The sequence below is a fragment of the Dermacentor albipictus genome, chromosome 2, assembly GCF_038994185.2.
Source record: "Dermacentor albipictus isolate Rhodes 1998 colony chromosome 2, USDA_Dalb.pri_finalv2, whole genome shotgun sequence".
Taxonomy (NCBI): Eukaryota; Metazoa; Arthropoda; class Arachnida; order Ixodida; family Ixodidae; genus Dermacentor; species Dermacentor albipictus.
Genome location: NC_091822.1, coordinates 71,346,504 through 71,373,109, shown reverse-complemented (window position 1 = coordinate 71,373,109; position 26,606 = coordinate 71,346,504). Strand labels below are relative to the sequence as shown.

At 45.3% G+C, this 26,606-nt stretch overlaps 1 protein-coding gene across 4 annotated transcripts in view; it reads left to right on the top strand.

Annotated features, from left to right (window-relative positions):
* Positions 1-26,606, top strand: part of LOC135908195 (monocarboxylate transporter 12-like) — a 48,513-nt gene that overhangs the window by 2,518 nt on the left and 19,389 nt on the right. For 2 of the 4 annotated variants that reach the window (XM_065439945.1, XM_065439948.1), the window contains exons 1-2: positions 6,474-6,608; positions 8,207-8,352. The exons of 1 other annotated variant lie outside the window; for it this stretch is intronic. Coding sequence is in view for 1 of the 3 variants with exons in the window: in XM_065439948.1 (XP_065296020.1) it covers positions 8,238-8,352 (115 nt within the window). In the remaining 2 variants the exon portion in view is untranslated. Of the gene's footprint in view, positions 1-6,467; positions 6,609-8,206; positions 8,353-26,606 lie in introns of those variants that run through there. One more of the 4 variants, XM_065439944.1, reaches the window with a different exon arrangement.

The window sequence follows — 26,606 nt, the reverse complement described above, 5'->3', positions numbered from 1 at the left end:
AAGTGTGAGCATTACGAAACTGATCTGATCTGAAAGGCTTGAAGACGGTGACGGACAAGCTAGTCAAGCTAGTCTAGTGAATCTAGTCAAGATGGTGAAACACAACATTGCTTACATGTGCTAGCTGGACCTTTTCAAGAAGTCCTGTCCGTATAGCGCCGTAGAGTTTTCTTAACCTTAGTGAACGACCCGAAGAGGCAGGTTACCCACAACTTGTGCTTGGTGGGTAACATCATTGGGTACGTGGTTCCATCGGACAACGCAAAAATAGGCAATAAATCGGTAACACAAAAATGAAGAAGTTGGCCTCAAAGAAGAGGAGTCTGCATAAAGGTAGCCGAACGTAATGAAAAATGTTAAGGCAGCAAAATGGAAACGGGGCGCGCCTTGAGTCAGCAGGGTTGAGCTACATAAAAGTGAGGAATGAAAAGTGAATTGCGAACATTTTACTCAATAGTTAAGAAAATTTCGGGGATCATGAATTTCCACATATTATTGTGACTGATCGAATTTTCTTTGTGTGCGACCCACTAGCACTCTAGCACTAAAAATCTAGCACTAAAAAATGGGATGCTCCATGTTTTCGCCAAAAAAAAAAAACGGGACACCGAAGACGGGAGATGAACATAGAGAAATGTTCGCATAATTTCGCCTGAGTGTTAGTTTTATTTTTCTCGCGATAACTGCGAAGTCTTAGACTTCTTTGCCTTGTTATTTCATTGTTGAATTTCTCACGCTGCATTGAGGACTGCTGAATTGAAGCAGAATGTGCACTAGAAGTTGTTCCCAGATTAATAATGTACGCCAGAAGAGAATATTGACTGAAGTTTACTGTTCTACAAAGTTTAAGATATGCCGTCTCATTTACAGCATTTAATGCAAAATCCAACTTTCATTGTATTTGTATCCAATTTTGCAATACATTGAAGCTATTTCATTTCACTTAAATGCCATCTACGAATGATAAACAACATTATGAAGGCGCAGAATGTTATTTTATTTTATCAGGCTCTTTCAAAGTCGGAAAGTTCTACAACCACATTAGACTCATTCTTGGTACTTGTCGCAGTCGCGATTTTGTCGTGCTGAAACACAGGAATGCATAGCATAAATAAACTTCGCCTTTTCTCTATAGTACTGCCTAAGCCATAGGAGTAAATATATATTCGCAACGCTTCTGCAGCTAGCCTTATTTGAACACGCACAGTCAAATTTTTAATGAACATAAATGTTACTTGTTACTAAGCTACATAAATGTTACTTGTTACTAAGCAATACACATGCTTGTGTGCCGTATTTACTAACCCACTTGCTGAAGGTGTAGTACATTACTTGGTGAAGACATGTAAATATTTATTACAAGTACTGCAATATTTACAAGTTTTCTCTCAAAAGAAACATTGAAACAATTGAACGTGTTGTTCAGAAATATAGTAACTTTCCTTAATGAAAGTCCAAATCATTGTAGCTTCAGAAGCACGCCTATTCCATCGCATGGCTCGCACACAGTGGTATGCGTCTGATCAAAGTTTGCGGCCTAAATTCACTTACAACATTAAGGTCTGGCGAGAGAAACTGTCCTGTGTTTGCCTGTGCTTTGGAAGGGTGTCATGCGCATGTCAAAGTGAACCTCTCTTCGCTTCTTCCACACACTTTGCAGGTGTTGGCTCATTGTTGAAGTCTGCTAGCTGCTGGTGTTTTGCAGGAATGGCCGGCGCCGAAAAGTAGCAAACCTGGCGCAGTATATATTGCAAACTGAGGAGGCTCGCAGCGGCATGTGGTGTACGTCAATGAGGACGTGAGCGCCGACACAAACTTGCCATCGTGGTCACGCGATCGTCGTTGTTGTATCGCTTCCATTGAACTTCGACAATTTCTTCATTATCATGACATCGTCATTGTTCCACCGTCTCCACTCGGTGGTAGCAATGGCATTGTCATCGTGTTCTCAGTACAGATCCGTCGTCACGCCGTCATCATCAGTATGTCGTTTTATTTCTGTCTTGGTTATTTCATCGTCATGTGGTTTTGTCATCATCATGTTCATCACGCTGTTGTATCATGCCATCGTGGCCGCATCATTATCGTTATTTCAGTGTAATCCCTCCATTGTCACGCCGTCGCCGTGATACTGTCACCGACAATCAACCATTGCTATGCCATTGTCGTTATGCTGTCGTCATTATACCGTGGCCATCAGACCACCACTATGACTGTTCGTTCGCCATTGTCATCATAACTTTGTCGCGATACTGGCCTCGCTTTGCCATCGCCATTATTCCATAGTCATTGAATCGTCTTCATTGTGTCGTTACCATGTGTAGGATGCACATGGTCGAGTGCCCCTTGTTCACCGAGGCGTTTTCCCGGTGAAAATGCTAACCCGCCGTGGTTGCTTAGTGGCTATGGTGTTGGGCTGCTAACCACGAGGTCGCGGGATTGAATCCCGGCCACAGCGACCGAATATAAATGGGGGCGAAAACACCCGTGTACTTAGAGTTAGGTGCACACTGAAGAACCCCAGGTGGTCAAATTGCCAGAGTCCCCCACTACTGCGTGCCCCATATTAAATCATGGTTTTAGCACGTAAAACCCTATAATTCAATTCCCAGTGAAAATGTGCCAAACTTCGTCGCATGCTGCATCCAATGGTACAGTAATAAGATGCGCTTTCTTTGCAAACGCCAACGAAGGCTCGACTTAAGCAATTTCCGAATGTTCTTTACCTCCACAAACTTTTATTCTTTTCCACGATGTTAGGTGACTAAGCTGTTCGGTGCGCTGTAGTGAGCACGTGTTGAGGGACAACAAGTACATCTAATATCATGATAATGCACACATAAATGCACATTCAAAAACAGTTTAAATACCAACAACCTAGGGCTAACCAAAACGCGCTGTTACGTTTGTCTTCGCCAGTATGTGTATTATAAACATAATTTCAACTTATATGCTTAATGTGAGGCCTATCGCATCTTTGCCGACAAGATAAGTACCTGCATGAGGCCATTCTCTGCGACCCTTGAAACACACATAATATTATATTTTCTTTAGCGTTCCAGCTTTCCACGACTGTGTTTCACTAGGGCAGATATTGGTTTATTCAAATGACGGATTTTATATTCCATATATCAAGATAAGTGCTATCAAGCTGTCAAGCTAGAACCAAGCTATCAAGCTTGGTTCTTGTGTCTGTTTCCGTCACTTACATAGAGGGCGTTTCAGCTAACACGCATCAAGCATTTCAACAATTTAAGTTCACGCTACGGGACTGCAAACAGCTCTGTATCGTGACAATCGTCGGTAGCAACCACATGTATCTCTTTATTATAGCAGCAGGCACAAATAACACAATTACCAACTTTTAAAGTATCCCGTTATAACAATGCTAGATCTTCTATATAAATGGTACAGACCGTTAAAAAAAGCAGCACTAACTCGTACTAACTCACAAAATGTTTTTTTTCTTACGTCTCATTCGCCCTCAGCCTCGTCAAAATTCCACTTAGCAAGGTGCACTCGGAATTACATTCACAAAAATTCTACTCAGCCGGGCTCACTCGGACTCATGCATCGATTTGAGTCTGAATGAGTCTGAGTGAGTGGACTCATGAGTGAGTTTGTTGACCTACAAATTCAACCCAAGTGCTGGATTCCATGTGCAACGAAGCGAAACTGCAGTTCAGCAGTATGTACGAAATTTTATACTAATAATTATGAGGTGCACAATTGTGTTCAGTTTCATACCATGCAGTGCGCAACATCATGCAATGTGTATGTTTATTCACCGTAAAAGTAACGATGATTTCGATCTCATGCAATTTTATTTTTTATTGTACGACAACGCTTACTATACATACCGACAAAAAACACCAAATAAGGTAGATGCACAGTGTGAGACGTCTACGCAGCGATGTCAAAGGGACAAAGGCAATGTATGACGCTTGGAGAGAGAGAATTGTGATTGCAGGTTTATGTAATCACAATACGTGTCGGGCATGCTTCCGACACGTATTACAAGGTGGCTCGAGCGCGACTCCTGGTATCGTCCTGGCCAAATCGTGTTCCATCCTCATGTGGACACTGAGCATGGCCTAGCGTACCTTTCGTCTATGATTATCATCAGAAGCCCCTCCCGAAGAATTCGCACCATTCTGGTAATGGACATCCGCAGAGCGTATGGCCATGTGACTCAAGAAGCAATTCTTGGAAATCTCCATTGACTTAAGTTCCACAGCCGCGTCTGCACGTTCGTAGAAGCCTCCCTGCATCTTCGCAACTTCTCCATTCACCTGGTTTGACTAGCAGCAGATCAGTTCATCGCACATCGGGTATCTCACAAGGATCTGTGCTCAAACCAGTCCTTTGCAACATTGCCCTCCTTTCACTTGCTTGGAAGCTAGCGACGATACATAACGCAAATTACATCGTTTTTGCAGATCACATCACCGTTTTGTCAGTTCATCCTCAAGTCTGCCGCCAAGAACAATTGCTTCAAGAGGCCCTAAACATGATGTTGAACACGTTTGCCCAAGTAGAGCGTCAAATTTTCAATGGCAAGACGATGTACCTATCAGTATAGAAGAATTACGGGCTAAGTTTACTGACATTCCGGCCCCTTTTGTCAATTCTGGATTAGCATCCACTACACGAGGCTTCAAGTCTCCGTATTCTCGGCCTTAAAATGGGTTCCTCCCGATCTGGAGGACTAAGGGTCCAGAATGTAAAGCAACAGGCCGCAGAAACGATATATTTGATACGTCGGATTGCGGAAAAATCTGGGGGAGCGAGCTTCCACATCGCTCGCCTTCGTTTCTGTTTTGTACTGCAACCACGACTCATCTACAGAGCCCAGTTTTGCCATCTCACGAAGACAGAATTGGCTCGCTTTGATGCCATTAATCCCGAAGCCATCCGAGCGGTAACGGGACCACCATGCCTCATTCTGCTTCCAACCTTACAGGCGGAGTCTCAACTCAACACTAACGACAGACTGGTGCACTGACGTTGATGCATGCGCGCCATCGGGCCGCCATAGTTCAGCTCGTCTGCTGCATTGCCCCGGTACATGAAACATGAAATGGGCAATCCAGCTTCTGTGACATCTGACGTAGCTCCGTGGAACAAAGTACTTTTAAATAACCATAAGCCTCTTGGGCGTCGACTGTCGTAGCATACAATGATGCTAGTGTTAACGGCACCACCATTAACACAGCCCTCGTGTGCGTATTCATACCAGAAGCAACCCAGACGTGCTCGTATATTGTTGATCCTTCACCACCGGCCTATATTACCGAGCTTACCGCCATATGAACCCGCTTAGCCGCGTTGCCCCTTCTGTTCAAGCTACTCTATATCCTGAGCTCATCATTCACACCACCTTAATTCACGCCATCCAAGACATTCCTAGGGTATCTGGGTCCTCTCTATTCTCGGATAGCATTTACCGTCTTGCTGCCACTGCGAATTCGTGATCCGCGACCTGTGGACGCCTCTTGCAGCTAGGTCTCGTCTCCTGCAAGCGGATTTGCGAAACCACCGATTGATTATAACGTACCCACTTCCGAATTTTCCTGAAGACGCCTGCGGACAACTGAACCTGGAAAAATAAAGCCTACGACGTACCACACGAGTTCCTATACATCCGTGTAGGTCTAACCTCCCTCGTCTAGTAACCCGCCGACAGGAAGTTACGATACGGAAGCTGCGTGCCGGGGTCATGCTCACCCCGTCTGTGGCCGCTCTCTGGCCATAACAGCACCATGGTCCTTACGATACATCGTGTCTATTTTTTTACAGAAAAAATCCAAATTGTGGCTGTGACACACATAATATTGATGTGCCCAGGACTTCACCTAAGCTAACTCCACCACCTCCAGGCCACAGGCCCTCTGCCTAGAGGCTCACCCGATCTTGAACGTTGGATTCATGGACCATATAACCATTCACTTCTAGATTTTCTGCACGAGTCAAATCTGTTCATGTACTTTTGAGATGCTTTGTATTATGCCTAAGGGCAAGCTTTCCGAACTTAAAAAAATTCCTGCGCAACGCCATTACCATGTGACAATAGTTAGGAACAGGTCCGCAATTTTATCAAAATAATTACCTGACACACCACGCAGTGATAGTTTCCTTACGAAAAGCTAATCCCTATATTTTCTAAGGCATCGAAACTTGCTGATAATCGCTTTACTCTAGGTCACCCGGCTATGTATATTATCTTTCTCGCTAGCTGCCGAAAACTTATGAGCATGCTTGTGTTTATTCATAGTCGCACGTTATCAAATCAGAACTGGCTGACGTTTCCAAAACAGACTCGGACATGTGCATCGCACCTGTTCTCTCCAGCACAGGAGTGACGGAGCCAGACACACTTTTCCATAGTGGCACAAGCATTTGTGATAGGCAGATTATCTCGGCACCTTTCATGCTCCCCTCGTGCGGGAGCCTTGGCTTATCGGTCAGTGGGGAGCAACCAAGCCGACGATCTAGTTAACCATTTTCTCCACGTGCTCGCGGCAGAGCTAGTTTGTCGTGCCTAGCGTTGATCCTCTCTAAAGAGATGTGTTAATAACTCCTGGACTCGTGAGGATTATACATTTGAGGTGAGTTTTCTAAAACCTAAAATATTCTTCTACTCAGTTTCTAAGAGCCTTCCAAGAACATTTTAGAAAAATCGAACTCCTGTGGAACACCTTGGCGCATTTCACAGTCAGGTTTCAGTTTTGCGGCACTAGACCTTGTATTTCAATTGCGACTTTCGTCGACAGTCATTGGCAGTCGTTGTCATTGAGGTTTTGTGCATGCATTGGTGTACTGTAGATAATCATACTGCTGAAAATTTTGATGTGGCATAGAGTGTCGCATATTTACCTGTTTTCTAATTATCTTCTCTAAGTCTACCTTCACTCTTCTCCTCTTAAACGTGGCCATATTTTATGGTTGTTCATCTCGTTGTCGGGCTATATCACTGGGCGTGTCGTAGTAGCTTCATGGTTTCGTAGCCCAAGAACTACATGAAAACAAAACAAAATGGCAATTTAGCGATGTTACGTTACTAGTTGCCAACATTTACAATCTCTAATAAATAAATAGGCAAATCAAGAGGGTGTATTGAGACTAAAATTTTCTCTATTGCGGGTGTGCATATTATGCTGATCAAAACATACGAATTACAAAGACGCAAGGGCGAAGAAACAAAAACAAAAGTAAAATCAGCCAAGACCGGAAGTTCTATGAAACAAGTTCCGTTGTAAAAAAGATAAAAAAGGCAGCTCATCAGTTAGAGTGGCAATATATGGCTGCCAAGTATGAATCAGTCCCTGTTATTCTTGTATTGTTAGTCTTGTAGGCATGCCAGATGCGTGTGCTTCGCAACGTAAAAAAGTGTTAGGGAGGTCTAGTGAAGATCTATGTTTAGCGCACTAACCTAACTATATGTCGGCGCTGTTCTTAAAGAAGTATTCGTTTCAATTAGAGCGAATGCCCATGTAACGCTTTGTCAGACCAATTCGAACGCTGAGGAACAAGTTTCACTTTATCAAAACAACACGGATATTGAAGGGTGCCGAAACACTAGTGTTCTTTGCGGAGCACCGGACATTCCGAAGAATTTCATGTTTTGTTTCGCACTAAGTATTAACTTGAAGTGCTTGTATTGAATATTCACTTCGAGAAGATGCGTAGCTAGGGATGCGTCCCTAGCTAGGGCGTAGCTAGGGACGCATTTGTGTGTTGATGCTCAAGATTCATGTAAAACGTTTAATCTTCTTGGTACTACGTACTGCAAGTACATCTTTTTTAGCATCGTAGGGTAGCCAGGGTCCTTATCACAAAAGATTACTATTTGGAAACGTGGAAATACGTGCAGCGGTCATAAAATGTAGTTAGTAAACAACTCACTGAATAACTCTGCCACAGCTATTTTAACTTGAATTTCGTGCTAAATTAAGGCTGCAGTTCTACAGTATGGTTTATCTTTTTGAAATTCATTTCCTCATTTTCATGGAAAGCACACGGAATTTCTTTAATTTTTCACACATTCTGCACACTTTAGTGTGCCGGGAACGCCAAAACACATACCAGATCTTTCAGATAGATAAACGTCTTACAGATCATAACACGCCTTTATTTCTGAAGTTATTAAAGCGGGCAGTCTTCTAGACCACAACTTTGACGGTAATGAAAGTTCACAACAATGCAGGATACCACCAACTAGAAAAGGTCTATCGACCATGGCCGCCCATTACAATATATCAGAGCAGCCACCAGAATTCCCTTGCAATGGTGACGTTGCAGGAAGATCGGCTGACCATTTGAGCGCTACAGCCTCCCGCAACAATGCCAAAGGTACCGTCGAAAACTACTGCTTTAATGCGCGCTTTGGAAAATTGCAATATTCACTGCCTAATGGTGAAAAAGTGTTACTCGGTGCAATGCACCGCACTGTGGTAATGAAGCAAGGCCGAGTGGAAGAGTTCTCATGCTTAAGAGATAAAAAAACTGAGAGTATCTTAAGTATCTCTACTTGATTTGAATTCAAAAGCATAAGAACTTGTGTCAGTTATCACCTTAAAAATTCCACGTTATCCACCTTAATCTACCTTGCTCTAATTTTCACCACCCTAATGCGCATTAATCCACCTTTATCCACTTTAACCCATCCTAATCCAATTTTGGAAGTTGACCACGACATTCATCCAACCCAGTGGCTGTTTAACGCCAGATATTGCAATGCGAGCCTCCGCAGGTCCAGTGCCGTGAAAGTGACGTCATCACTTCGTCACAGGGGTTTCTTGTCATCCGATTAACTTGCGACGCTCGCCAGATTTTACGCTTCAAGGGGCACATATAATTATAGCCTTACAAATGTGATGTATGTTGTGCACAGGGGCGCTACATGTGCTATAGAAATATTCCACCTGTCAAAATGCTTCCATTTAAAATTTAAATAGTTGAAGATGAGAAAAGTGCTAGCGACGTCGCCGGGAGGTAGACTGGATTTACCCCTAAAACTGAGTGTGCGTGAATGGATGAAAGTCATTCACAATGAAAGTACTGAATAAAAAATGGGAACGTTTCGCCCGAAGGAACGAACGATTTATAATTTTAGAGTTGTGCTGAAGCTCTTCAGACTGTGCTCAGCGAATGCCCGGAGAAGGGGGGGGGGGGGGTGTAGCCAATATGCTGCCAGTTACACGACACGTGAGGCTGTTGCTGCTGTGCAGCAGAACGAACGCCCGATTTCTATTACGCGTCTCGTACATGAGTTGCGACAAAACCGTGAGCGTGGGTTAGGTTGAAGTGGCCAGTCCATATTGCTCAGACCACTCTATGCAACAGGGCGTGGCTTGCGCGCAGCTGCACAGCAGGACAGTTGGTATTCGTGCGCGTCTTGCGAGCCGCGCAAAGTGGAACACTGCGTTCCCTTCACTGAAAAGCCGATTGAGCGGAGCGCGAGGGTGCATTTACTTGGCTTGGTCGTTCTTGCAACAAAGCGAGCGGAGTGTCTCTCGGGTTTCCGGACACCTGAGCCATGCGCGGCCCAACACAGCGGCGGCAATGGCACCTATGGTGCTAACGCACATTGACTGCCCATATAATTGTTTTAGCGATAAAAGTACACAGGAAAGAGAGCAAACACAGCTTACCTATCCTCCCGGTGCCCTCTACCCATCTGGCAGTGGTGGAAGACGGCTCCGACGGGAGAGGATTATGGCATTCGCATTCCAGCGCCTGGGTTTGCGCTGTTTGAAACATGCCAATTGCGTTATATGCAAAGGCATTTATGCTGTCGCTGCAGATGTACTGGTTAACAGGTGCATTTCTTTATGAAAATACAGAATAAACAAACCTACCTAAATGTTCTCGCTGTAACAAATATTTATCATCAAACCGATCAGTTATCAATGAAGCGAATAAAACTCAAGAAGGGTTCGTTTATTTTTTACTACTTGTAATAATGGTCAATGGCTTCTGTACAACATTTTTCTGTTATTTCGCGCGCTCTTCCCGCTTGAGAAAATTTTTATTCGTTGTCTTGGTATCTTGCGTGGCCACCTTTGTTCGCTTTATAACTTTAGCATCTTAATTTTAACATGTTAAACATATAGCAATGCTATTGCGAGACCATTGAAACTTTTGAAAACAACGCAATCTCTCAATTTTATCGTAGAACATTGTGTTATAAAGAGAACCAAAATATTTGTGCTATACAATACGCTACAGATATTTCATCGTCGGTGCGTGCTTCTGAACACAACTACCAACGTCAACGGAACTGTGTTGCTTCACACGCCACTGCTTCGCAAGGTATCTCAGCATCGCAGTGATCCAACCACGCCAAAGGTTGACATATCGTAAAGGAGAACCACCACTGTGCTGATGTAGGCAGCTTGCACCGCATCGCTGCTATCTCCCATGGCCGTTGCTATTCAGCCCATGGCCGTTGCTCTACCCTACAAAACAAGAGTGGCCGCACTCAAGAGATTTCCCATATCTTCGTGTGACAATGGATAACGGAGAGATTTGCCGCAGGCTCAAAGCTACGCCATGTACTCTTTCCCGTCGCATTCCTTGTGTCTTGTGTGTTTTCGCGCCCAGTACCCAAGATGAATTGCGACCAACTCGCTCAACAAGACGTCCTTTTAAGCTGTTCAACATTGGTGGGCAAAATTTGGAGTAACTCTAATTTGCATTCTTTAAACATAATTAACGCGATAGCATCGGCCACCCGCGTCGGACACCATTTCCGCGAAAACAATTTGGAACCACGCGTACCCAGTCGCTCCATGTGGCAGAAGAAAGTTACTGAATTGAATTTCTCAAGCTTAAGCACGTCAAAAAATTGTATAGTACGACTTACACGCAAACTACATACATTATAAGCATCGGATTGTAATTTAAATATGTCAGAAAACGTAATTCTATTAGCAAAAATTTTTTAAAAATTTAGGAAAACCCCATGCCCCATTCCCAGCGTTTGTACTAGTCATAGATCAGCCATGTCCTCCCAGATTTGCGGGTGCAAATCTCAAAGGCAAGAAACCCAGACGCCCGGTTCTTTGCAACACCTCCAGATGGCGCTCGCCTCCGCCGCTTCACGGCCCGCGCAAGAGGCAGCATTTTTACCAGCAGGCTCGCCTTCGTGCATCGCGTTCGCCGCCAGTGTTTCCAGGTAAACATTCCGCTTACATAAGCTGCAGTTGCCGGAAAGCGTGAGAAGCAGTCATGGTTTATTGAATGCTATCGCGTTCCACATTTAAAGGCGAAACTTCAGCGTCCTCCAAATTTTTGAACATACACCGAACGCTATAGCTTGTCGGCCTGGGAATAGTGATTGCCGATTAACGATATAATTAGTATCATTTTAAAATCTAATTTCACTTTTCGGCTGCCCTTACTCTGTAGCAGCCCAGAAAACGTATTTGCAGTTAACATGGAATGACACACCCATTTTACTGCCTATCCTCCTGGATGGATGTGAGCCACGAGGTGAATGAACCACAACAGCAACCCCTTGAAAGGCGTGATATCTCTAAGCGAGTGCGACATATTGGTGCGACACATCCCGCAAGTTAACTCCTGTTGACTAGAAGGAACAGCGCCCTGACAGCTACGAAATGTATCTTGCACGTGTGAAATCCTTAAGGGAGTTCTATACGCCATATCTATCTATCTATCTATCTATCTATCTATCTATCTATCTATCTATCTATCTATCTATCTATCTATCTATCTATCTATCTATCTATCTATCTATCTATCTATCTATCTATCTATCTATCTATCTATCTATCTATCTATCTATCTATCTATCTATCATACTTGTACATGTTTCAGAAAAAGTAACCGATTATATTTACAATCACTTCTTTAAAAAATATATTTCATTACAGTTACCAATTACTACCTCACGAAACTATAAAAGGTAATCGCTTATTTAACGTTACTTCCGTGCCTAATTTTGTTAGCATTGCACAACTAGTAGGATCGGCTGGCCTGACTCTTTGAATGCGTGCTCTGAAGCCCTTCATACGTTGCTGATCTTCACTAAGAATCGCTTTTCAAATTTTTTTCGGTAATTTTCACTTGTTTTTTTTAAAGACATCTTCAGCGCCGCTGAAAACTCGCTTGATGAGCGCGCTGGAGACAATGGCTGTGTTTTAGCGTATGAACAGCTTCCTCGCAAGGTTGTGCTTGCTCAATGGAGCGATGCTCAGTATGGGCCCTTTGAGAAGCGCAGAGCTTCATTGTTGTCGGAACTAGGCAGGCGATCAAAATAGGGAAAATACAAAGCTGAACATCATCAATAGGTGCTTCTTTAGCCTAACGTCTGAAGTGCCCATCGATATCGAGCTGCAGAAGCGTCGTTTCAATTTATCGGCCAACGTCTGGTAGTCCTCCTCCTGGCACCCCCCTTCACTCGTTATCGATTTCGACTTGAACGACTGATTCTAATGGAAGCCAGCAAACGTTCACCTTCTTTGAGAAGGTAGCTAAATCTATATGCTAGTTTTATATGAATGAGCCTATCATTGAGCCGTAAATTACCGTTCGTTTGTTACAATTGCAAAAAAGGTGTACATGAGCGAACGTGCGTATCAGAGACATAGACATGCGTTCGTTTAACGGCAATATCCTTCTGGCTATGTCAAAGAAGTCATTGAGTGCACTAAGCAAAGAATACCAGAGCAGCAGCTCTTACCGCCCATGAAGGTCGCTTAAGAACGCTCTATAGTAGAGAGCGCGGGAGCGCGCAACTTAATGTATGAAAAAAAGTCAGATGCCTGCGCGGCATACGCAGCACAGTCACGGCGTAAGCCGGAGGAGCTCCTTCGTAGGAGCTGCATTTTGGGCACCACGCACTAGAGGGTTCGTGCCTTGCGAGGAGGTGCCTTAATGTGTGTGCAGTAAACACAGGCAGCGAGACAGCCCGGCTCAGATGTCCTATCCCGTGACCCGTGGTACGATACGATTCCGCTGCTGAAGATATTCACTTACTCGAATCTCCTTTTAAATGAGGCGGTGACCAATAGTCACCTAGCCGGCTTGAGTTGACCAGATCCAGCTACGTGCAACGTACAGATGCAACATGAAACGGCTACATGTCGTGCTATGGAGTAATAATAAGCAACTGCAATGCAAATGTGCACATATAGACGCTATGCGACGCGCATCTAACATCGTGTGACAAGTGGCCCGATACGGTGGTAACGATGATGACGGTTTATTGGCTCCCCCATTGGAACTGGGCGGTGACCAACAGTCATCTAGCCCCCTTGATTTAATCAGGTATCCTATACGTGCTTTTCATTCCAGCATCTTTTGTGTAGATCTCTTTAATATTCGCTTTCTTCCAGAAACCTTCTCCATCTAGATTGTACCCCTATTCACAAACTTCTACATGGCGTACCACCTCGTGTAAAAATGTGCAACTGCAATGCGAAGTGTGCACACATCGGCGCTACGCGGCGCGCATCTCACATCGGGTGTCTTCTGGCGCCCTTGAAAGCGTGTATGGAGCATAACTTTTATACAGGCTAGGAAGCGCTGCCTTGTCTCAGTGGTAGAGTAGGCCCGCGCAGGTGGTCCCGGTTTGATTGCGGCGGGAACTGCGATTTTTCTCGCTCATGCCCGGTGATAGCTGCGGCGGCCACAGTCGCCAACCAAAACGATTATTATAATAAGGCCATAACAGCTTTCGCTGTAAAAAGGAGCTTCCGGCGCCTAATGGCTAGAGTGTCGGGCTACCAGCCTTTGCTCGAATTCAATCATCGTGACATTTATTTACCTAAATGCTTACATATATATATATATATATATATATATATATATATATATATATATATATATATATATATACATACATATATACATACATACATACATACATACATACACACACACACACACATACATACATACATACATACATACATACATACATACATACATACATACATACATACATACATACATACATACATACATACATACATACATACATACATACATACATACATACATATTGACAGGTGTACTTGTGTATCTGTTCCGGGGGACCACTTGTCTCCTCCTAACAAATGTTATCGCAGCGCAGGACGCACCTGCATGTGTCGGAAGTTTCTGGCATGTTATCGATGGTTCCATCCGATCGCTGTCAGCGACCCTTCTGTAATCTGATTGTATGTATGCGTGACGCGAATAGTGTAGAACTTTTTTGAAGACATGGCGGGTCCCAGCGATTACTCTGGAAGATTCGACGACTGATTTATAGAAGCCGAGGCGCTTGAGCCACTGATCAGATTTTCGACGATCGCCGAGTGTGTTCGCCACAATCGTTGTTCTTTGAGTGCAGCCTGCTTTTGAGGGCACAAGTTCACCCAGTAAAACGCAAGTTTCGTTAATCACACTTTTCATGCCTACTTCACAGTCTCTACTACGTGTTATCTGGTGGCGGTGCTTTGGTTCATGTACCGGACGCCCCCGACAAGCCGTAATCCAAGCACGGACCGCAAAGATAACACCAACATTGTCTCGAAACATCAAGCAAGCCGCCGGCTACAGCAGCTGCCACCGGACCACGGACTGCTACTAGAGACGACCAAGAGGATCGTCGCACCTGCGCTATCCTCCAACAGTGTTCACAAGACGTCATTCTCGTCATGGACTTCCTGAACCAACATGGCGCAGTCATCGACCTGCAGTAGAAATCGATAACACTGTCGGAAGATAAAGCGTTACCACCGGAGAGCTCTCGTAGTTATAACGCCTTGAGTGTGCTCGAAGATTAAGTGAGCCTGCCCCCGCGCTCAAGCATTATTATTTCCATCAGCACCGAAACACCCGGTGACGCAGAAGGCGTCATCGAGGGTGACCAACGTCTCCTACTCGACAATGGTATTTGTGTCGTAAGTGGGATCACTGGACTGCACGGAGGAAAAATAAAGGTGTTGCTTACAAACTTCAGCGAGGAGTTAAACACATCAACAAAGGCATGAAAATCGCGTACATCGAGCAAATTGTGGAGACCAGCAATGTGTTTGTCCTCTCCGATTCTGCCTCATCTACCCTGACGACCACAGTTCCCGCACCAGACATCTACATAAATCCAAGTCTCCCCATGATTAAGCCGCAAAAGCTCAGAAGTCTGCTCCGACGATAGAAAGGTTCCTTTTCGACGTCATCGAGGATTCGACAACACCAATCGCAAAGCATCGCATAATCACCGAAGAGTGGGCTCGACCTATCCGCCAGAGCCCTTACCGCGTTTCGACTCGAGAATGTGAAGCTATAAGAAAACAAGTTGACGAAATTCTGCGCGACGATACCATCCAGCCGTCGGAAAGCCCATGGGCATCTCCTGTACTCTTGGTGAAGAAAAAGGACGGAACCCTACGTTCCTGCGTCGATTATCATCGACAAAACAAGATCATGAATTCATTATGCAAACTAGAAGTGAGGCGTGCAGACAGGACACAAGAGTAGAGAAGAGTAGAGTAGTGAAGCACAATAAGAACAACAGTTTTACAGAATGTCGTATGGGTGTGGTATATCAAATTCCCCTTAGCTGTGGCCAGTTCTACGTAGGGCAAACGGGACGGTGTATCAATCAGAGGCTAATCGAGCATAAAAGGTCGTTAACCGGTGGATCGCCTTCTAATCTTTCGATACATTGCCGAGATTGTAACTGCAAGCCAAAGTTAGATGAATGCGCGATACTCTACAGGCATAAGAATGAAGATACGCGTCTTATGGTAGAGGCATGGCATATCTATAATGGTGGAAGTGCGTGCGTGAGTCAGCCTTCGATTACTTTACATAAGGAAGAGATTAAGTGTCTTAACAGTTATCTCTCACGTAGACCAGCACGTGTACCCGATTGACACGTGGTGTTACCATTCCTGAGCATGCGCAGATGAGTTTTGTGTCTTCTTTCATTTTTCGCCTCAGTGCTCCCTTCAGTTGATAGTCGGCGTTCGTGTTGTCCACTTCTCTAGTCTTGTGTCCTGTCTGCACGCCTCACTTCTAGTTTGCATAATGAATCCTTACCAACTAGCTCAGCTTTCTGTCGTTCTAAGATCATGAAGAAGGATGTATACCCCCTTCCACGAACAGACGACGCATTCGATCGGTTCTGCAACGCTAAATACTTCTCATCGAAGGACCTGAAGTCTGGCTACTGGCAAATAGAAGTCGACGAAACAGATCGCGAAAAGACCGCCTTCATCACGCCCCACTGCCTCTACGAGTTCAGGGTTATGCCATTCTGACTGTGCTCGGCGGCTGCAACATTTCAGCGCGTCATGGACACGGTGTTAGCAGGACTGAAATGGACGACGTGTCTTGTTTACTTGGATGACCTCGTTGTTTTCGCCGAAAATTTCGACGATCACCTTAGGCGGCTTGCGACCGTATTAGAGGCCATCAAGTCATGATAGCTTACTCAGAAGCCGGAGAAGTGCCGCTTCGCTTACGATGAGCTTCTGTTCCTAGGCCACGCCATCAGAAAATCTGGAGTCCGCCCGGACCCGCAGAAGACAGTTTCCATAGCAAATTTCCCGCAGTGCGTCAACAAGAAGGCAGTGCGTAGATTCCTTGGCATGTGTGCCTACTATAGGCGCCTTGTGAAGGACTTTTCACGCATCGCGGAGCCGCTAAAAGTCTAACCAAATGTCATGTCGAGTTCAAGTGGGAAACGCCGCAGGCCGACATATTTCAAGAACTCAAGCGACGCATGCAGTCGCCACTGGTACTTGCACACTTCGACGAGGACGCTGATACCAAAATGCACACTGACGCCAGTAGCCTAGGCCTCGGTGCCGTCATGGTCGAAAGAAAGGACGGACTTGAAGGGGGGAGATGTTATGCTAGCCGGTCTCTGTCAAAAGCGGAAAGCCTCTATTCTGCGACTGAAAAAGAATGCCTCGTCATCATTTAGGCTAGGACAAAATTCCGCCCTCACCTATATGACAGGCCTTTAAAAGTAGTCAACGACCATCACGCGTTGTGTTGGCTAGCTAAATTAAAGGACCCTTCAGGACGACTGGCGCGGTGAAGCTTCACACTGCAAGAATATGACGTAGCGGTAATCTACAAGTCCGGACGAAAACAATTTGACGCCAACTGCCTATCACGCGCCCCCATCGAACCCCCGCCGTAAGACGACGAGGACGACGAAGCCTTCCTTGGAATAATTGGCGCGGAAGACTTCACTAAACAGCAACGAGCAGACCGGGAGTTAAAGGCCTCGTCATGTATTTGGAAGGGAACACCTGCGTTGACCCTAGGGCATTTAAGCGCGCATTGTCTTCGTTCACGCGACAAAACAACCTGCTCGTGAAGAAGAACTTCTCACCAGTCTGCGCCAACCACATTCTTGTTGTTCCGTCAGCGCTGCATCCAGAAGTACTGCAAGCCCTATATGACGATCCAACAGCTGGGCACATTGGATTCTTCCGGACGCTGTCCAGGATACAGGAAAGGTATTACTGGCCGCGTCTGACCGTCGACGTCGCCCGTTAAGGCTGTTTCACATGCTGCGACTGCAACGACGAAAATCGGTGCTGTCGCACGCGTCGCAATGCGATTTTTAGAGGGCTCATTTCATATGATTGCGATTTCAACAATGCGACTGGTGCGACGCCCAGGGTTTCTTACTGCCAGGTTTCGTGGCACACGCTGCATAATTCTTTTATTGTAATGAAAAAAACGTTTACATTTTGTTCTTGAGTTTTCTTGATTAGAAGCAAATAATATGTACGTTTACTAATTTAGAAAGGTTTGTTAAGATTTGTCTTGGAGTGCGCGACGGCGGTTTCGGTAGTTCAGTGCGACATGGCGCACGTAAACAGCTGTTCGCAGGTGGTTCTGCGCCGTGTGTTGTCTCATCTGCCTTCTATGACCGTTTCGTTCTGCCTGCGCTACGAAAATCTCCAAGATGACCTATCGACCAGTTCGTATTGCTACCCTCACCGCATATGCAGTATTCGGAATTCGGCTGCCACGAAGTCGTCGTGTCAGCCCAACAAGATCCTCGAGCTACCCATGCTCAGCGCCAGCTTCTGAAGAAATGATGCGTGTATATTGCCCGTGATTGCGCATATGTGGTGCCTGCTACTAGCCATATTAAATACAGGGACACATTTTCGAACCTCTTGGGAAGTCGGAGAGAGACTGCTGCACGCGCACTCTGCTGCTAGAGAAAAACGACGTCACTATCGGTCTAGCCAATGGCCCACCACACCTTCACTGCGAGATAATAATGACGTCATGATCTTGTCTTAACCCCATCCCTCTCTGTGTCCCTTCCCTGCAATAATACGCAGATAAATGTATGTTTGAAATGCATAAGCATTTCTATGTCTACCCAACACGAAATGTCTTCGTACATCATGGAAGACGAATGCAATGGCTCACACCCCCTTAAACAATGGCTCATACCCCTACACTAGGGTTTTTGGGATCGGACCATGAGTGTTTCGCCTAGGCATACACAGCTTCACTGTAAAAAGAATGAACACCTTTCTGCTAGAGACCAAGACAATCATGAGGTGTATTAACAAATGAAAGTTTATTGAACATGCCGAGTAAATGCTGTTCGACAAGCAATAAATCAAATTTACAGAAAAAGCAGAAGCAAGATCTGATGTGTGTCCATACAGATCCCAACAGGAAACGCATCCATCTCTGAAAGTGTAACGGCGACCATGCTGACACAAGATTCTCCCAGTGTCTGCATCTACAGCTTCCATAATTTCTCTAGGCAGCCGATCTGCACAGAATGCTAGCTTCCTCTACAATGCATTCTCCACATCTGAGCGTGCATTGTAGAGGAAGAAGCTAGCATTCTGTGCAGATCGGCTGCATAGAGAAATTACGGAAGCTGTAGATCTAAAAATGCTGGGTTAATCTTGTCAGCACGGCCTCTGTTAGAAATGGATGCATTTCCTGTGAGGAAATGCACATGAATTTTTGCTTCTCCTTTTTGTGTATGTTCAGTCTATTGCTTGTCAGTGAGCATTAACTCGGTGTGTACATTAAACTTTTGATTGTTAGATCAACTCGGTTTTCTTGTTTGTCCTATGTGTTCTCTGGTGCCGGTGCCATTTGCAGCGAGGCTATTCGTTTTTTTTATTTTTAGACTGCAACAAGTCACTTTAATGGCCCTCATGAGACCTTATAAAATCTTTTGTTTGGCCAATGTAGCAAGAACGTACAGTGTGAAGCAGTAAGAACAGGTTATGCTAACTTCTCATTAAAAGGTTTATTGTGAAAATGCAATGATCTATAAAGGTTACCACAAAGTAGTACAACAATAAAACCTGATAAAGACTAGTGCTTGATGAAACCAAACATAAAAGCAGGAAAGGGAGAAAATATATATAGATATACAAGTCCAGGGAAAAAAACATTGTGATCACCAAGTGTGCATGTGGCTACCTTCCAGGAAAGTCATTTTTTTCCCAATGGCATGGAACTGGAAGAACGTGCTTGCATAAGCAAGCTATCAGTCTGTCTATTGGAATAACAACAGTGTTTCTTGAAAGGTGCTGGCATGCAGGATTGGCAATTGTAATGATTTTTTCCGGCACTTGGAATTTTTCTCTGTTTTCTTTCTCTAGCATTTTTATTTATGTTTGGCTGCATCAAGCACCAATTTTTATGTATCTTTCAAAGATGTCTTTCTTTTTCTGGGGAAAACTCGTGGAAGGCAGGAGATGGAAATTCAAGACGATGAGCAACATGAGAAAAAGGTGAAAGGAGGAGCCAACGTTTCTAAACGTGGACCTTGAAGAAGACAAGTCCACTAGTCGAGACGTTGGCTCCTGCTTTCACCTTGTTCTCGTTTTGCTCGTCGTCCTTTCTTTTTCTGGTAATTTGTATAACTCGCAACATTTTTACAAATGAACCTCAGTTGAAAGTTAGTCCTCATCCATATCTAGTGTCATCCTGTTGATACTGCCTCATGCTATGCACTCTTGCAACATTTGTGTGCGTGTGTGTGCACACATGTGGATTTGGATGTGAGATCGGGCCCTTGGGCAGAGGTATCATGCTTCTCCTGTGCAGCCTTATGAATTCATTACATAGTGCAACAGAAATGCAATGGACAGGAACGCAGTGAACACACAGAGCGCTTCGTTCTTGCCTGTTGTCTATCTGGTGCACTTTAGTTAATAATGAATACACACAAACTCTAGTTTTCAGTTATTATGTCAGGCTTATAAGCCCGCTTGTTTCCTGGAATATTTGCATGGCTATGTATCCTGTAATTTAGTTTCTGGCCATGTGCTTGCAAGTCGCGTATCAATCTCCTGATTTTCCTGACAATCATGTGTGATGTGCAGGCCCTGACAGTTTCTGGTGAATCCGTGCAGGGTGTTGTGCAGGGTGTAATCTGCAATACAAGTTCTGCTTTGATTGCTTTCAGTTCAGCTTTTCTAGGTGTAGGATGACCTGGAATGGTACTCACTTATATGGGGTTTAGTTTTATGTAGTGTCATACTACTGTTACACTGCTATTGCCAGATCAGTGTACTATATGTGCCTTATAGTTTTCTTACATCTTCATGATTAGCAACCTCCCCTGTCGTTTTGGCACTTGCATATAGTCTCCTGGCCTAATTGTTTACCCCCTATTCCACGGTATGGGCCTGTTGTGTTTCAAGTTCAGGTACTCCCGAGGTTGTGTTTCTGAAGGGAGGGGTAGTCGTCTTTGCATCTCATATGCTAGCTGGCATAGTATCTTGGTACGAGGTTCTGAGCTCTTGAGACAAAGAATTTGTGCTGCAGGCAGCAATTCTACTCTGTGTAGGTGCTTGTTCGTTAGCTCTTTCTCATAGAGGTCTTCAAGCATGGTACAGTTGGAAAGACCTGTTATTACTACCCGATGCCTGCATTCGATGAGTTGTCTTTTTTGTGTGCTGCAGGTAATTCATACCGTACCATACCTTGGACACAAGCGAAGCATCTGCGATTTTCTATAGTATCCACTCGTCCACCCCCATTATTTCGAGATTATTCTTTTCACCAGGTGTGGAAGTTGCGTCTAGGCATTGCATAATTGTTTCACCCACGTGCTGGCTCTGCCATCATGGGCTTACACTTGCTGAGGATTTGTGGACGTTGACCTGCGGGCATACTTGTCCAGCTATGTGGATCACAATGTGCATACTGGGGTAGTTCTTGATTCTAGTCTTTCTTTTTTTCCGACGTCGATATGAGCTGAGTTATCAGAAAGCTAGAGGACAGACTGGCCAAGAAAGTCTGCAGTGTTGTCGAGGGCTTGTTGCATCATTCTTGATTTCTGTATAAGATAGCTTTAACATAGACTGTAATACGCCATAGGCTGTAGTGTTTCTTGTAGTATGCCCGTGTTGTTGGTGTGTGTGGGCCAAATGTACCTCCAACTCTGACCTGGAATTTTCTGTCTTGCAGAAAGTTACTGTTTAAGTGCTGTACCAGAAATGTTTTTCATCATCGTTCCTCTTATTAGAGCAGCATAAGGTACTGCTGTTAAAGGCCTCTTCACTCTTTCATAAGCGGTATTACACAATGTCCTGCGATAAAGTTTCTGCTGCTTATGGCCTACTCATAACTGCCAGAAGGGACAACTCTTGAAAAAGGTTTTCTTTGTGCTATGTGTGCGACGTAGTATGAGCATTCATGCCTTGACATTTATACATCTGTAGAACCAGCTTCCTGACACAGTACTTGCTATACCTGATCATGCTTATTTGTGCAGTGCTGTTGAACAATACATATTGATGCAATGAATATTTACACACTCGAATTATCACGAAAGATGGTGGTTTTACAATTTTGCCCTCTGCTTTCTATTGCTTTTTTATTGGTGTTAGATTTTGCATAAGCATGCCCCCCTATGCAATAGTATTTTGAAGTCTAAGGGTTCAATAAAAGGTGATGAACTAAATCTAACTGCAAGAGCTTTTTTTTTTCACCTATGACTCCCATCGAAATGCGACTTCCATGGCTGGCAAATCAACCCCTCACCTTGTGTTAGCAGCAGAATGCTATAGACACAGTGGCAGGTGAACAAATTGAAGAACAATATTTCTGTCCATAATTTTTTTTCTTGCCTGTATGCAAGTAAAGTTTAGAATAAATTTGACATTGCAAAAAAAGCCCAGTTTGTGGTCCATTATTGAATAAACCACATATTGTGTATTGTTGAAATGCAGAAATTTGTTCTAAGATCCTCGGGTGATATATGTTCTTGCAAGTAGCATGGCATTTCATTGCTTATAAAGATAGTAATCGCAGCGGATATCGTTATATGGGTTTACACACTAATATATGTGATCACAAACTTATCAGAAACTTACTAGAAACATGTAAGGCATGAATGTTTCTGCACACTTGATCAGCTGTGAACGTGCAAGAACTGCTTGTACTGGCTGACTTCACTGCACAGTTTTGATTTTTCTTCAGCGTGTCCTTTTATACTGTTTTATCCCCACAAGAACAGGCCGTTTGCCTGCTTTTCGCATTGTTGCACGAGTTCTACATAATTGTGCAGGAGGGTACGTTGTCACTGTGCCACTATAGCAAGCAATTTACTTAATCTACTAGCTGTACAGTTAATTACCTTGAAGAGCAAGTGTTCATACACATGCAATAAGGATACAAAGTCCGCAACATAGTCAATGTTTATTGGTTTTTGTGCAAGAAAAAAAAAATTCTCCAGAGAAGAGGTGCAACTTAACGTGCATGTAATATTTTATACGAGCCACGGATTTAATGCTATCGTAGCGAATTCATTACGATAGCCTACACTTCTGCTCTGTCAAATTTAATAAGAGGCAAGATGAGCTTTCAAGATGCATCGGAAAATTCATGCTTGAAAACCGACAAGAAAGTGCAACTGAACGGTACCGCGTTCAGCGCAACGTTGAAATTTCGGGTACTTTGCTGTCTTGTCATTTGCCCTTGCCGAGGTTGAAATAACTCAAGCTGCTCCGTAAGCGCGATTTTTCCATGCTACTCAACAAAACATTGTAGGGACCTCGTCGTCTGCTGGGGATCGAACATCTCTCGCTAGCACTGACAACTCGCAAAGGCGTACGAAGCAAACGTGAAAATGCACTTCATTTGCTGTGTAGCGTGCCAACAAACGCATAGAAATCGGAGAATGCAATCTGCGGTACAAGTTTTTTATTCTCCCTTTGCGTACGTACCGAATTCGACGATCCACGTCTCCGCGCATAGCACTTGTCGGGCGAGACGCCACTTTCCAAAACAAACCGGCGAAATAGCTCCGTTGACAGCTCTCCGCGCAATTTCGACGGAAAATCGCAGCGATCGGTGCGACGGTGCGACTGTGCGACCAACCGGTTGGTCGCAGCCGAAAATCGGGGGGTCGGCACTGCGACTGCGATTTTCATCGCAAACGACGGAAATCGCACTTCCGGTGCGACGAAAATCGCATCATGTGAAACAGGCTTTACGCTAAGACATGCCGAGACTGTCAGCGACGCAAGACACCACCGACAAGGCCAACAGGATTACTACAGCCGATCGAACCTTTTTACCGACCATTTCAGCAGATCGGGATGGATTTCTTAGGTCCATTTCTGACGTCAACATCCAGAAATAAGTTGATCGTCATGGCGACGGACTATCTCACGCGCTTCGCTGAAACTAGAGCTCTACCGAAAGACAGCGTAGGTGAAGTTTTTCGTTGAAATAATCCTGCTTCGACATGGTGCCCCAGAAGTACTCATCACCGACAGAGGAACCGCCTTTACAGCGAAGCTCACCCAAGCCATTATGCAATACAGTCAGACAAGGCAGAGGAGGACAACGGCCTACCACCCACAGACGAATGGTCTTACGGAGCGGCTGAATAAGACCCTCGCCGACATGCTAGCAATGTACGTCGACATCGAACACAAGACCTTGGATGCCGTCCTGCCGTACGTAACATTCGCTTACAACACGGCGGTGCGAGACACAACGTAGATCACGCCGTTCAAGCTGGTTTACGGCAGGAACCCGACGACGACGCTCGACGTCATGCTGTTGCACGTCGCTGACGAGGAGAATCTTGACGTCGCTACCTACCTCCAGCGCGCCGAAGAAGCCCGACAGCTCGCCCGCCTGCGGATCAAGAACGAGCAGAGGACCGACCGGCGACACAACAACCTCTGGCGACGCTTCGTCGAGTACCAGCCCGGCGACCGTTTTGGGGTGTAGACCCCGATACGCCGACGAGGACTCAGTGAGAAACAGTTGCGACGCTATTTTGGACCCTACCAGATCATCCGACGTATTGGCGAACTGGACTATGAGGTCGTGCTAGACGGCATTTCGCATTCACAGCGGCGCCGCGCACGACCTGAAGTGGTCCGCGTGGTGCGTGTTAAGCCGTTTAACGCACGCTAGTGAACTTGCATAGTTTGTTATTTCTTTGCTAAGGGTGTTCTTGTTTATTACTTTTGTTTGTTTGCAGCATAGGGTCGATGCTTTTTATGCAGGGGCTATTGACACTCGTACTTGTTTATCTTTTCCGGGTGAGCACTTGTCTCCACCTAACAAATGTTATCGCAGCGCAGGACGCGCCTGCATGTGTCGGAAGTTTCTGGCATCTTATCGATGGTTCCATCCGATCTCTTTCAGCCACCCTTCTGTAATCTGATTGTATGTATGCGTGACGCGAATAGTGTAGAACTTTTTTGAAGACATGGCGGGTCCCAGCGATTATTCTGGAGCATTCGACGACTGATGTATAAAAGCCGAGGCGCTTGACCCGCTGATCAGATTTTCGACGATCGCCGATTGTGTTCGCTGCTATCGTTGTTGTTTAAGTGCAAGATACTTTTGAGCGCACGAGTTCACCCGATAAAACGCTAGTTTCGTTAATTACAGTTTTGCTGTCTTCTTTACTGTCACTCCTACGTGACAATATATTTATATATAGGAGTGTGTGTGTGTGTTTGTGTGTGTGCGTCTGTCTGTGTGTACTGTAAGGTACGATGTGCAGAAGGCAGCGCAGGCAAGGTAAAACAAAGGAGAGACAGAAAAACACGAGAAGAAAAGGCGGCGTTGGTAGCATTGGCCGTTTGTGTGCTGCTCTCCATTACAATGACGCGGCCTCGTCACTGCACTGGGTGATCGCCATGTTTGGCCGTACAGCAAATTATGCCTGGTTGCATCAAAGTGACTTCGCTGTGGTGCCAAGGCAATATACACGTATGAAACCGCCAAGCAGCGGTCCTGGCTTGTATAGAGTGCGTCTCTGACAGCTGCTTTCAGTTGGCTCTCCCCTGTCTCCGGCCCGTACGACGAGCACTGTCTTCGGACGGAGCTTGTGTGGAGCATCGCGTCGATGCTGCTGTTTTACCCTGCAGCCACACGACAGACAGGTTCACAGGCCATTTCGCATTATACACCAGCCGAGGACTGTTGTTTCCGCTGCGAGTCATCCCACACCTCACAATCACTGCCAGAAACCGAGAGCGCTTCCGAACCCAGATATTTGGGGATGCGGCCCTTAGTGTCGCCATCATTTCTACCCTTGAAGCGGCCAGCTCCTCTTACTTGACATATAAACAATGCAGAAACCCTACCTATCCGCGGACCCGGGCAACAAAATGCTTCCTGATCCATGAGAGACTTATCCTATGATGTCAGCGCATCACTGGCCGTCACTCGCCACGCATTGAGGGAGGTGTCCGGAGAAGCAGCCATGCCGACCAACACCAATTAAGTCACATTTATGGAAAACCTACCCATCGGATCACTTTTTCATCAATCTACGTGCAATGACGACTCAGCAGGACGCGTTTCTCGGCGTTTTCTTTTTGTTGCAAGCGCAAGGCATTGCTGACAGTGCTAGCGAGCATTGTGGCAGACGCATGTCACGTGAACCTTGTGCTTCACGTCTGTTGAAGCGCCGCCCGCTCGCGCCTAAACTAAAGAATAACGTGCGCATGACATCATACGTCTCCGAGCGCGACCCAAACCTTTCCCGAAAAGCGATCAGTGAAGCAGGCACATGCATAAGCATTCTCTCGCGGCAGGCACAACGACACCGCCTGTCGTATGTCAACCGCTCCACCAGCTGCTTGGACAAAAACTACTCCAAGAGCATCGATCGCAGCGCAACCATCTATGCCAATTGCCAGATAAGCTGTTTGTGTGCTGGACGACTCAACGACGACAAATCACTTGTCCACAGCCTAAAAGACGACGACATTCCCAGTCTTGACGGCTGTGGTTTTCATCATTCGCGCACCCTCACAACCACCAGAACAAACATCAACGACACCATGTGCCAAGTGTTTGCGTCCCAGGTGACGAGCCACACCGCAAACTTGCAGCGTAACTGAGTGTAAAAGATGGAGCTCAGAAGGGCGCGTGACAAAGGAAAAAAAGAGCTACGAAAGAAGGAGCCACAATTAAAGAAGGCGTTTGGAGAGTCAAACTCTTGTGGAATTTTCTACATTAAATACTTATGCATACACTTGCGTGTATGAACTGCCCCTGTAGTGCGGCAAAAAGTGCATCGGCCAAACGGGAAGTTGCGTAAATGACAGGTTGCGTGAAGACGCAAATAATGTGCGAGCTGGAGGAGTAGG